The sequence below is a fragment of the Pelecanus crispus genome, chromosome 5, assembly GCF_030463565.1.
Source record: "Pelecanus crispus isolate bPelCri1 chromosome 5, bPelCri1.pri, whole genome shotgun sequence".
Classification (NCBI taxonomy): Eukaryota; Metazoa; Chordata; class Aves; order Pelecaniformes; family Pelecanidae; genus Pelecanus; species Pelecanus crispus.
The window spans coordinates 22,590,941-22,604,079 of record NC_134647.1 but is presented as its reverse complement, the minus strand read 5'-3'; the positions used below and the strand labels follow the sequence as shown (position 1 = coordinate 22,604,079).

Genomic DNA, 13,139 nt, shown 5'->3' with positions numbered 1-13,139 from the left:
CCGCCCGCCACAGGCCCTCGCAGCGCTTCCAGCCGCCGACAGCCTCCCACGGAGCGGCGGGCCGAGCGGGGAAGGAAGATGGCCGGAGGCGCAGCCAGCCGGCAGGCAGGTTACGAGGCGCTGGGCGAGGCGGCGAGCCCCTGGGGTTAGGCGGGGTTAGGCGGGCCGCCCCCCGCGGCGAGCCCGCGCTTCTCCCTCAGGCGGAGCCGCGTCAGGCGGCGACCACCGCGCTCTGCCGGCGCCGCGCCCCGACACGGGCCGGGGGCGGCCGGGCCCCGCCGCCGCGCTCCCTCTCCCCTCGGCGGCGCGGGGCGAGCGGCCGGGGCCGGCGGCGGCGCCCGCCTCTGCCTCCTCCCCCTCGTGCCCTGCCTCCTCCCTCCGCCGGGCGGCCGGCTGCGCGGGGAGGGCGGGAGGGAGCGCGGCCGAAAGGTGTTGCTGGAAGGGAAGTTTGAAGAAGGTCGTCGGGTGCCTGGGCGCTCCGGCAGCATCATGGCGGAGCAGGGCGAGTCGCCGGTCCACGTCCAGCAGCCGCAGCCGGCGCCCGCCGCCCCGGCCGTCGGCTGGCCCATCTGCAGGGACGCCTACGAGCTGCAGGAGGTTATCGGTCAGTGGAGCGGGAGAGCGGGCAGGGCGGCGGGGGGTGCGGCGGGGCGGAGGCGGGGGATGCCGCGGCGGCCAGCCGGCCGGCCGGCTCCGGGCCTACCGGCGCTCATCCTCCCGCAGGCTGGGGCTCGCTCACTGCGGCGGATGCGCCCGGCACTGCAGTGGCGCCGCCGCCGGCTGCTGCAAACTTTATCCGCCCGGCAGCGGGCGGGCGGCGCGGCCCCGGGGGGCGGCGGCTCCTTCTAGAACCCGCCGCGCCGCGCCCCGCCCGGTGCGGCCCGGCCCGGCCCGGCCGGGCGGGGGGTGCCGCCGCCCCGCTGCCCTGCGGTGCATCGTCATCCGCTGCACCGGCGGCTGCCGGAGCCCTGGCCGGCTGCTTTGCGCCGGGACCCCGGCAACTCCGCAAATGCGCTCTCTGTGCTTTGTGTGTGTGTCGGCTGTGGGTGCACACATGTGCGTGCATCCGCTTAGATTACTCTGCATTTTTCCGGTGATTTCATGGGGGAAGGTAGATCTCACCTCTAGATCTGCTACTGTCGTGGTGACTTCCTTTTAATTTTTTTTTTTAATAGGTATTCTTAAACCCTTTCCTCTTCTCCCTCACTCTTTGCTCTTGCCCCCATCTCCTTGTGCCCCGCGGCCCAGCTCCCCGTGCTGGTCGGTGGCACCTGAGGCCAGCGGGGGATTACAGCTTCCTTTCGCCCCAGCCAGCCTGCTTGTGTCCCGGCTGGCCGTGGGAGGTTTAACCCGCCTGCCGCCCCCCTCCCCACGCCCCCGGGGGTAGGGGGCTTTCTGGTAGGGCGCTTCAGCACTTCGTTCACGTGTCCGGCTAATGCAGATCAGATGTGTTCAGTCCTCATCCCCTATGTTTGGATTGGATTATTTTGAGTGTTAGCGTGTGAAGAGGTGACGTGTGATGGAAAGTTTGTCTCCAGACCTAGATGTTGCTTGTTGCTAATGAATTACTTTGGGAAAACTTGCTTTTATTCGTAGGTAACATTTTAAACCCCAGCAAATACTGCAGATGGCAAAGGCCAGCTCTTAAGATGGTGATTGCTGTTCCTTATGAACGAGGCCACGTACATGAAAAAAAATCCATGAGTCTTGCCTGCTGATGCTGTTGGTTATCTTCAGTATGACACACCAATGGCTAATTGTAGTCAGGCTGATGACAAGCAGAACTACATGTTACTGATCTGAGTTGCCAGTTGTGTGTACTCAGCTTTGTCAGTAAGCTTTTTATTTTCCACAGGCAGAAACAAAATAGTTGAGAAAAGTACTTCTTCCTTAAAACGGGGTGGCTTTCTGTTGCCCCAGGTGGTGCCTTTGTGTTTCTGTTTGCACTCCCTAGGCTGTGGAAAGGGCCTGAGGAGGGATGAGGGTTCAGGTGTTCAGGTCCCTGGAGGTGGCTGGCCCGGACCAGATGGGTGCTCAGTGTCAAGGGAGCGCTGCCAGCGGGGGCCCTGCCATGGGCGTGGGTTTACTGGCCAGAGGACTTTGTCTTAACTCGGTCTGGGGAATGGATCTAAATGAGCCAAGTGGAAGCGATTCTACTAGCATAAGCTATATCTTTGCTGAGGAGCAAATCCTTCTTCTAAGGTAAAAAAGGCCTCGAAGGTGTTGGATTAATCCTTGTCTAGGGTGTGACATGACTCAAATGAGTTACTTAAATAGTAGTTATTTTCTGTTGCAGTACCTGTAGAATGCCTGGGTGAGAGTTTCTAAATGAAACTCCTTTTCACTTTCTCCTTTCCACTTAAAAACTTGCATCTTTTGATAGGTGAAAATGTGTTTCTAAATATTTATATATAAGCACACATCTGTTGTACAGGTGGATGCTAAATCGGAGTAGCAAATACCTCTCTGTAGAGAAACTTTATTGCTAGTTACCTACTGGTGCTATTAAATGTTGATATTATTTCTTTAGCTAAAGTGAATGCCTAGTGAGGAAATTAAGGTCAGGTTATATTGAATGAGATTCTTTGACACACTGAACTTGTCTGATTTCAGCTGGACTTTCACTAAGCTTAGGTTGCTTACATGAGTTTCTCTCAAACTGAGATTTATTTTGTACCACTTGACTTAAAAATCTTGTGCTTAGTCAAATACGTCTGTTTTCGTTAACACCTTGTATTTGTTTGTCTTAACTTACAGGAGACCCACTGTGAGATTCAATTTAGTCTCAATACTATTAAAAATAGTAAAAAACCAAACACCATCCCCCTCCCTCCCCCCGCCACTTTCTCCAGAAAAACCCGCTTATAAATTCTATGCATTTGACCAAATGTGGATGTAATTTTGGAGATGTTGGATGAATGTTGTTCCTTTTAATGAACCTAGTGAGGGACTCTTAAAGCATCTTTTTTATACCTGAGGCAGGGGAGAATAATACAGTCTGAACTTGGTTCAGCAGCAATTTATATCCCTTTGCATCGGCCATGCCAGGGTTAATTGCATTGTGAACATGAGTAGTTACCACTTGCTGAAACAGAGCCCTTCACCTCTGGAAAGCACTACATACCTCTCCCTGAGGAGCTGGGTAGCATCTGCAGGGACGGGTTCAGTTACAACAGCCCTTTGCCAGTTAAATGAGAAAAATAACAACATATTGAAACATCTTTGTGGGCTTTGCAGGAGGAAAGGTACACAGGGTGAGGTACACCAGGATGGTTTATCACAATGCTTCCATCAGAACAGGCTTTGTATCGTATGATAACTTAAACACAGATGCAGAATGACTTCAGTGGCCTGTTTTAGGGGGAATTTAAAAGTTTTGGTGGTGACCATAAAATGAAAATCATTGTTAGTCGAGTGGGCTGTCTTCATCTTGTGGATTTAGCAGGTTGGAGAAGTTCTGCTCTTTTTCGGTGTGAGAACGTGAACTTTTCTTATCGCTCATCTGTGTCTAGCCAAATGCTATTTTGAAAACCAAGGCCTCATGATATGGATTGCAGATGATACAGCGTTTTTTCCTTCTCTGTCCGTTGCTTCCTTCATGATGGTTGGGAGATTCAAGTGCCTGTTAAAATGCTGGCTTTAAGGAGCGCTTCTTATGAGATGTTATTCCATGTTTGCCTTATTTTTAAGGTAGCTAGCCAGTTCTTCGTAAACTTTTGGTGTGCTGTTTCATGATACATTTAGTCTGCTCTAACAGGCAGCTGTTGAAAGGATCGCATTGATCTGACAGAGAACTAGTTCTTCTGCTGGGTTAGTTTTCTGTCGGATCAGGTTCCCTGTTTGACTTGCTGCATGGCTGCGTGATTGATAGAGCTGATGCAAGGAAGAGAATCTTCCTATTAATGCCTACATATGAATCTTTTCTGGAGCAGGAAGAAACCATTCTGATTGCTATCTGTAAATGTGTAGGTTAGACAGTTAAGAGGAAATTCTTACATTAATTCAGATTGATATAGGCTGCCCATACGTGTACCCATTTAGAAGTCAGAAGGGGATTCCTAACTTAGGAGGATCCAAAGCAACCTTCCGGTAGGAGTTACAGAGATAAGAACTGTAATTGCTATTAAGGGAGAGCCAGATTTAATTTAGTGAAGACCTGGGAGATCTCGTTCTGTGATTTTAATGCATTAAGTTAAAATGTGTAGTGGATTTTAATGTATGTGCTGGGGTTTTTTTGTAAGCTGGGTGTGACTTAGATTAAAAAAAAAGAAAGCTAATAAAAGCAATAGTGAGAAATATTCTTACTCAGTTGGGGTTTATAACCAAGTATTCTCAATAAAATAACTGAAATAGATTTCTCTAAATTTATGTCATTTACATATGCGAGGTTTTTTCCTCCTCAGAAGCAATAGAAATCTTCACAGAACAAATATTTAAATGGTAATCAATGTAAAAACCTGAAAATTGAATAGTGTTAAAATTGTATTTGTACTTTCAAATTGCCCTATGTTCATGGATAAGACAAAGCAGCATTAAATCTAGGTTGTTTTTTTGTTTGGGTTTGTTTTTTTGTGTTTTGATTTGTTTTTTGGGGGTGTTTTTGTTGTTTTGTTTTTAAATAGGTTTCTTAAATTGATATGGACAAGTGGCTTTGCCTTGTTTTTGGAAAACTACATTGGAGTTGATGCTCTTCTGCTAGATGTAACTTAATGTTTGTCAGCCTGCGTTGGTAATTTTGGAAGGAAGATTCTGTTACTGAGAGCAGTGGATTATCTCATGATTAGGCTGGGTGCTAGCCTTCATTATAAAATTATATTTTTCATCTCTCCTGCTGCAATTGACTTGGAAAATTATTTGGCTAGAAAACAGCCAGAATTAATTGGAAAATAAAGGGTTACTGCTATGCGATGGATTATCTATATTGGCTGCAACTCATTAAAAAAGTTACCTTAGTTGAACTGAGGCTTTCATGTAGTTTTGCCTTTCTGACTTTGAGCTCAAAAATATCTTGTGGTTTGTTGCCTCATAAGGTGCAGTGTTGCTAAGTCAAATGTGTTGGGATTTTCAGTAGAACAGGTTACCATTCGAGACTGTTCTGCTGATTTTATAGTTCTTACTGTAAGCAGCCTGTGAGACACTCTCGTATTAATGGCTCTGGGGTCTTTGTTGGTGTTTCTATGGAATGTTATTTACTTACTTTTTTTTTTTTCCCCCTCCCCTGCTGCATGTGTATTGCTCATGGTTCTTTGTCTGACAGAGAATAGACTCTCCTATATTTGTGGTTATCAGAGATCTTTGACTCTGTAGAGAGGTCTCTGATTATGATGCTCAGGAACTGATGTTCAAGTCTGTAAGGATGGTGTATGCTGTTTTGAAAAGCCTCTTTATAGTTAGAGGTAAAATTACAGTTCTCTGTTGTTCTGTTAATCAGATGCTTGTGTCTCATTCACACTTTCCAAAATTTCTTACCCCTGTGCTTAATCAGGATTTTTTTTTTGAGTGGAAAAAAACAGTTGAAGGGCTTTCTTTTGCAGTAGTTTTTATGTATATGTTGCAAATTAGATTGGTCTGTGCTCAGTGAAATACCACACCGTAGCAACTAAAGCTATGGTAAACTTTGATATTTGCTCTTGCAGAGATTTATTTCCAAACCCCCTGTAATTCTTGCATAAGAAGCTGCATAATTTGGTAAGTAATACTGAACACTACCTAAGATCGTTATACTAAAACTTTGTGTAAAAAGAAAGATCTGCCTGCCTTAATTCTGCTCCAAAACAAATCCTGTTCCTTACTGATCTTAGCAGTTACCGCAGCAGCCTAAGCATGTTGTAGATGCACATATTAAATATCATAACTTAATACATCTGTAGCTTGACAGGAAGAGTTTATTATTTTGTAAATTAATATTTTACAGTTTGGGAAATAATTGGTCAAGATTTTCTGTCAGCTAATAACCATTTGAAGACACTGTAGAAATGTTAAATCCCCATTTAGTATTTTTATAAGGAGTGGCTTTTAATTCAGTTGTCAGAATGAAGATGGTCATGGTGCAATTTAAAAATACCTTGTAGAACACTCACAGTGCTGTGCTGCTAATGAGGCTGTGCAGAGCTCGTAGTTGTTAATTATTTGCCTTGTCTCCACATGATAGTAATAGTGTTGAGGAAGGGAGCTCTGTCTTGGCTTTTTTGAACGAAAATAAACTTTCTGCATTAGAAATACCCAGATCGGAGACAAGGCTGTAGTTTTCATTGCTTCAAAGAGGTTAGGCTTAGCAAGCGATTCAATAATCAAACTTTGTTACATAATTTAGTGACTTTTTAAAAAAAAAATTAACTCATGCAATTGGCATTCAGGCTTGTCGGGAAGAAGATTAATTATATTTTACAAGAACCTGGATGGTGTGAAAATAAAGAAAATTATGTGTAACTTGATTTGGGTTTGTTGCGATTGCAAATAACCAGCAAGTAAAGCTTGTTTTAAAGTTAATTTGTTAACTGGGAGGGTAAAGGAGCACGTAATCAACACATGAGGCAGCTGGCTGGTGCTGTGTAATGATAATTTACAGAAAGTATGCTACGCTTTCCTGCTCTTGCAGTCTGCCTACCTCCTTTATCCTTAGCCCTCCTGTCCCTATGCTTTCTCTCTCCCCGCATCCAAGTTCTTCCTACAGATAAGGTCCAAAACCTCTATCCTGGCTCCGCAGGAGTTGCTTGAGTGCTAGAAGAGGAGCAGTTCTGCTAGTGAGCGTGTGGAAATTTGAAGGGATTGCGTGATTTTGATTCTTACTAAGCCTTACAACAGCAAGGCTTTGCATCTTCAAAGTGGGACCACTGCTTGTGACCAGCATTGTAAGGATACTTTGATAGCAGGGGCCAAGTTCAGACCTGGGAGAGCAATTTTAGGTTGGGTCATGTGTTGCTCTGAAACAACATTAAAACCGTTTTATTTTTTCTTTCACTGAGGAGTCACTTTCTCATAGGTCAGAGACCAGTTGTGGGTTTTTTTCAGAATCTGCTTGTCAAATGGAGCTTCTCTTTGTTAAATGGAAACAAAACCACATCTGTTCTGACTGGCTTGAGGGCCAAAACCAGTGAGGTTTCCATGCAAAGGAGATGTAGGTGGCTGATATAGTGGCTGCAAGTGTAGGCCATATTTCGTTTTTGTGTGACTCTTTTTGGTTTTCTCTTCCTCCTTCCCCCCTTCCAAAATAATCCAGAACTATAAAGCAGCAGTAGATAGAAGCTGGTTTTATTTCCAGTAATAATAATAATAATAATAATGATGATAATAATAATAATAATAATTCTTGGTGTTTAAAGAATGAACCTTAAAAATCAAGTTCAGTTAAGTTACTCTCATTAACTTCTTGGGTTTGCTGAAGTCACTGGGATACTGCTGAGCAGTAGCAGCAGAGGAGCACTCTGCTTGCAGAACTTGGAAGATAAATACATCACTAGGAAATTTACTGGTGCCCAAAATTAAAAGCGAGGTTTTTAATTTTTTTTTTTTCCCCTGAAGAAAATCACACTTGCCAGAAGTTGGTACTGCTTACCCTGTGTAAATAAATAATTAGCTTTTTTGAATGAGTGGATTTTTACTTATTTCTGCCTTTTGCAGCACAGCCTTGCTGGTAGGATGAAATCCTGGCAGCTCTGCTAGATTTCACTGTTTCTTGCTAAGTTCGAAGGTCTTTGGGTATGCGTAAGGGTTGCACGGTTGAAGCTTGTGGGTGTAATAACATTATCAGTCAGCAGTGGCAGAATGAAGCAAAGCTGGTATGAAATCACTGAGAGAAGAATTTACTTAAAAACTTTTCTTTTTCTTTCTGATGTCAGTCTCGATATGCACCGCACTAGGTTCTGTGTGGTTGCGAGACCAACTCTGTAATTGAAGCAACCAGTACTTGTTGAATGGTTCTCTCTTGCCTTCTTTTGCGGGGTTTGGCTGCTGTGCTCCTCCGCCCTTGCCTACCCTAGGGCAGTGTGGTGGCCATGCAGCTCTTCCTTCTCTCTGCCACCTGCTTCCTCCTGCACAGTGCTGGCTGGAGACCATGCTGTGGTATTTAACATGTGCCTGGGGGACTAGGAGTGCTAGGCTAAAAAGATGTGCAGGGGAAAAAAAAAAAAACACCTGCCCTGGGACAGAAGACATAGTAATGAGAAAAACCAGGGAGAATACACAGGGAGAAACAAGCAATCACGTGGTATCTGACAGTGCAGGAGCAACCTATTTTTTCCTGAAGCTGCTGTCAAGTCAGAGTTACTTTATGAGAGTTGGTTGTCTTTCAGGAGAGAATAGATAGTTGGGGGGTGGCAGTAAAGGGAAAGAAGCTTAATCTTCGTGGAGAAGTGTGCACGCTTCCTGGCATTTAGGTAGACTTCAGTTGACTGGTCACTGTTCTGGAGAAAGTTTCCATGGCAGTGGTGAGATGCTGACAGTGCTGATGAAGGTGGTGGGGTTTTAGAGCCCCTCTGAACAATTCTCAGGTGCAGTTTTCCAGGGTTGCTGTTTGTGACAGTCCTGCACCTTGCTCCCAGGAGAAGCTCAGTGAAAGGTTTGAACAGTGTTGTTTGTTCATTAGCTGAAATACTAAGTTTGTGGCGTTGGTGGAGTTAATATTTCCAGTCCTTTGCCCCTAGGTATTTGACTAAGTATGTGACTTTACTCAACAGTTTGGTGAAACCCCAGTATGATTAATTAGCTGTCTCCATTAATCCTTTGTCTTTACGATTAACAATTTCTGAATCATTTTATTAGCCTAATTATTCCTGTGGATGTCTAACTGCCTCTGAGGTATTCTAATCAGAAGTAAAATGTAGGTAAAACTTGAGGATGTCCTGTAAGGCTGATGTAGTGGTTATGTTACATAGCTTTTAAGCTGAGCTATGCTAATACACTTAAAGAAAAATGAGAACTAGAAGCAGACTAAAAATTGGAAGGTTTTCTGTGTTCCTAGTCATGCTTTCAGAAATAGCGTGAACTGAAAACATATGATCTCAAAGGTCAAAATCAATGTTGAATGTCTGAGGGTTTTCTTAATAGGAACAAATTGTTTTTATAGCTGTAAGCAAACTATGTGCCAAGTATACCTGCTTCTGGGTAGTGGTACAAAAATAGTTAATTTAACAGACCAGAAAAATGTTGTGTATTTACTTGTTGATCATGGTTTCTGTCCTGTTGGAATAATACAGACAAGATCATAAGCTTGAGCTATTGCTTTAGACTTCTGAGAAGAAACATGTTCAGAAGGATCACAACTGACTTAGAAAGTTGCTTTTCCCTTCTCACTTCTTTGGTTTGAAGACATTTTATTACAGAGACCGAATTTAAACTTATAATTTATTCCTGTTAGTGTCTTGTGCTTCCAGCCTCTGAGCCACTTCAGGCTAATAATAGGAACTTCATTAGAATTAGATTAGAATCACCTGATGAAAATTTAATGATATGATAGCACTTATATTGCTCCAGCTCTTCCATTGTTTCATGAGAAGCAGGATGAGAAATAGGTAGGTTTTTTTGCTTGTAGTGTGTGGCCACAATGGACTCAGATTCTAGCAGGCACGTTCTGTTGGGATGAACTAGCTGAAGATGCTTTGTAGCTCAACATTGCAGTATTAATTAGAGAAGCTCAACATTGCAGTATTAATTAGAGATCTTCATGACAGTGCAGTAGCAATACTGCCTTTGTTTTGGTAGATTGCTGTTCTTCATTCTCGGAAGAGAATGATGCACTATTTGGTGACATCCGGAAGACTTGGAAAATATTGCATTCATGGTATTAGAATTGTTCCAAGTGTTTACTTTCAAGCTAAATGAGAAACAATAAAATATGCCAACTAAATCAACACCAGCATTTGTTTATAATGCTGCTTCAGAAATGAACAGTAATTCTCTTTTAACAGCCTTTTTTTCTAGGCAGGGAATCTGGTTCAGCATAGCAAATCTTCAGTTTATCTTGCTTGTGTAAGGTGAAGTGGAATTAAGCAGAGTTCTGTGGAGTTCAGACGATACCCTGGTGAGGTAACTTTTGGTCCCACAGTGAATACCACATATCAAGTTCTTGTGTAGTTATGCAGAGCCATTTCCCGTGTGAGTTTTACCTTCCAGATGTCAGGATTTGTATGCACATTGAATGTATTGATGATGATGAAACAACAGGGAGAACGAAATGATCAAAATCCATGTTTCTTTTCTGAAAATATTAACTAAAAATTAGATCTTGCAGTTTATCTTAGGGGGGAAAATATCTGGCCATGTAATGTAATAGAGTATTTAGAGATTGTTGCGGAACTTACGACAGGAGAGGTGTTCTGTTTTTGTTTTGTACTTTATTAGGAAGAACTGATTCTGTATTAGAAGAGTGCTGGAGAGAGGAGCTTCCTTACATCTGTGAACTTTGAAGGAAAAGCTTTATTTCTGAGGCAGTGTCACGCACCTATATTTGGTATGATAAAATGCCTTTGCTGTTGTAGAGTATGATTCAAATTAACTGCTAGCTTAACTGTTTTCTTCCTTAATACAAAAAGGTAATTTATTTTGATTTTTTTTTTCCTTATAGATCTTTGTTGTGTAGACAGCTGTAGCTCAAAATAGCTGTTTCTTCCAGAGATGTTATTCAGAGCATGTTACTCTACGGCTTTTCTTTGGTATTCTGAAAACTCACAGCTGAATGAGGATTGGACAGGCAGGTAAGAAGGAGATGGGAAACAGTGGAAACCTTAGCCCTGCCCGTCATGTCTCAGCTTGGACAAACTAAACCTGTTCAGGGAGTCTCTCTTAACAGAGATTTTCCTCAGCTTCGTACTTCAGGTGTGAGCCTGCAAAACTTCAGCATGTCCCTGGCCACAGACATGATTAAGGGACTGGAGCATCTTTCATTTGAGGCTGAGAGCTGGGACTATGCAGTCTGGAGAAAAGAAGGCTCAAGGGGATCTTATCAATACCTATAAATACATGATGGGAGGGAATGAAGAAGAGGGAGCCAGACTCTTCTCAGTAGTGCCCACTGACAGGACAAGAGGCAGTGGACACAAAAATGATGAATCTCAGTCTTAACACAGGAAAACTTTTACTGTGAGGGTGATCAAACACTACAACAGGTTGCCTGGAGAGGTTGTGGAGTCTCCATCTGTGGAGCTTCTCAAAACCTGGCTGGACAGTCTGCTTTAGCTGACCCTGTTGGAGCAGGGGGATTGGACTAGATGGACTAGATGATCTCTAGATCAACCTAAATGATTCTATGATTCCATGGTTTGAAACTACATGGTGGTATCTTTGTGTGAAACAGCAGAAAAATAGTTGCTTGGGACGTTGTTCTTTCAAAGAGCATCTTAAAATTAGGAAGTAACTCTGGCAAAAGTGTTCCTGCTAACAGAAAGGCAGATTTGGAGAATATTTGTGGATTACAAATTGATTCCACATTAAAATTTCATGAGTATCTTAGTTATGTCTATGTCTGTACGTTTCTGGTGAAATGGGAGCAGAGAAGGGGAGTTAATCAGTTAATGTTGAGCACTCTACAATGTATTTGAGTTTGGAGTTTTTGAACAAGATACACACTAGTTCTGTGGACCAAACATCCTATCTGTCCTTGTTTTTTGAAAATATGCAAAGACTGGTCTGAACCATTACATCTTTCAGGGGTTAAACCATGTTTCTGCTGGAGCAGAACTTCCAGTTCAGGTTCCTCTAAAAGGATTTTATTTTGCATGCGCAAGAGATGCTCTGCAAAGCAAACTAAAGCTCTGTGAGGAAGATCAAGGAGAGGATATTCACTTCAAAACTGCCCTGTTTGCTCTAAACCAAAATGCAAATGTACAGGCAACCAAATAGTACTAAGTGCAGGTTTGTGCTCTTTTTTGAATTTCCCTCTAATTTCAATTACTTTATTCTCTGTTGGTTATTTCTCTGTTTTTTTTCTACTCTCTTGACATTTTTAATTTCTCTTGTGTCTGATGGGAGACTTTGCCCTTGAGTAAGAACTGCATCCTGATGCATGTATTTCTGAATTGCATTGTTGGTCTTTTTACTACTTTAAGTATTACTGTTAAGATTTTCTTGTGAAACTCTTGTATTGACTGTTCACGCTAGGATAAAACTCTATAGACATTTGAAACAAATTTGGATACAAAATTTTTAAGGGAAGAATGATGTCAGCTTTCCCTTTCTCTTCTAGATAGGCTTCTTTGGTTTAAATTGAGATTTATTACCTGATGTTCTTTTGTTGTGCAGCTGACTGATAAGGACGTTTATTTTAGCAGCTTTTCAAATGAATGTAGAAAAAAAGCTACTTCTTGTGGTGCATGTGTCTGAGTGAAGGGTTTATGCTGCTTCAGATCAGTGAAGGAAAAATGAAATGCCCCTGCTGGTATGCTTTCTGGAGGGCTAATGAGGTAGAGGAGGATCTCTCAGATTTCTTGTAGAAGCCCCCTCTTCTACAAAAGCCCTGGAGATTTTGCTTTTTCTTTTTGGTAACAGATAGTTTGAAGACCATGATTTAAAAAAAGAAAGTGTTTAAAAAAGTATATTGCAAGCAATGATGTGAAAAATACACTTTTGGATAAATCTGGTAAGAACAAATTTATTATTCCCCCAAAATGTGAGCAAAATTCACCTAGTTTTATCAAACCCTGTAAAAACAGAAACTGTCAAGACCTCTTACATATACTTCAAGGTTTTGGGGTTTTTTTCTGTGTAACACTGTATGAATGATGAGAAAAAGTTTAAATAAAAAAAAAAAAAAGTGAGACCTGTTAGGTCGTTGGTGTAGTCTTTGACCTAACTACAGCATATTAAAATAGCAAGAAACTGTCTTTGTTTTACACAAAGGTTCTTTTGTATGGCTTTTGGTTCTGTGACTTTGATTGCAAGTTTTGGTACAACTGTAAATTAAAAAAATCTGAATAAAAAAATTTATGTTACTACCTGAAAATCTGACCTACATTGTGAGGATGAATGGATAATAACATGACAGACAAAATCCATTTTAGTATTTGTAATAAATTCTTAAACCAAGTTGTATCCTTCACTTCAACTCTTTTTCACGCCTTTTGTTGGGAAATGCAGAATGAATAGGGATTTGTTGGATTCATTCACGTCAAGTATAGTACATCCACATTTCTTCTCATCACACGACA

The 13,139-nt window shown here is 42.5% G+C and overlaps 1 protein-coding gene across 1 annotated transcript in view; it reads left to right on the top strand.

Annotated features, from left to right (window-relative positions):
• Positions 1–298: 298 nt before the first annotated feature.
• Positions 299–13,139, top strand: part of STK39 (serine/threonine kinase 39) — a 104,215-nt gene continuing 91,374 nt past the window's right edge. The window contains exon 1 of the mRNA XM_075710886.1: positions 299–604. Within this exon, the coding sequence (XP_075567001.1) occupies positions 490–604 (115 nt within the window). The 5' untranslated portion in view covers positions 299–489. The remainder of the gene's footprint in view (positions 605–13,139) is intronic.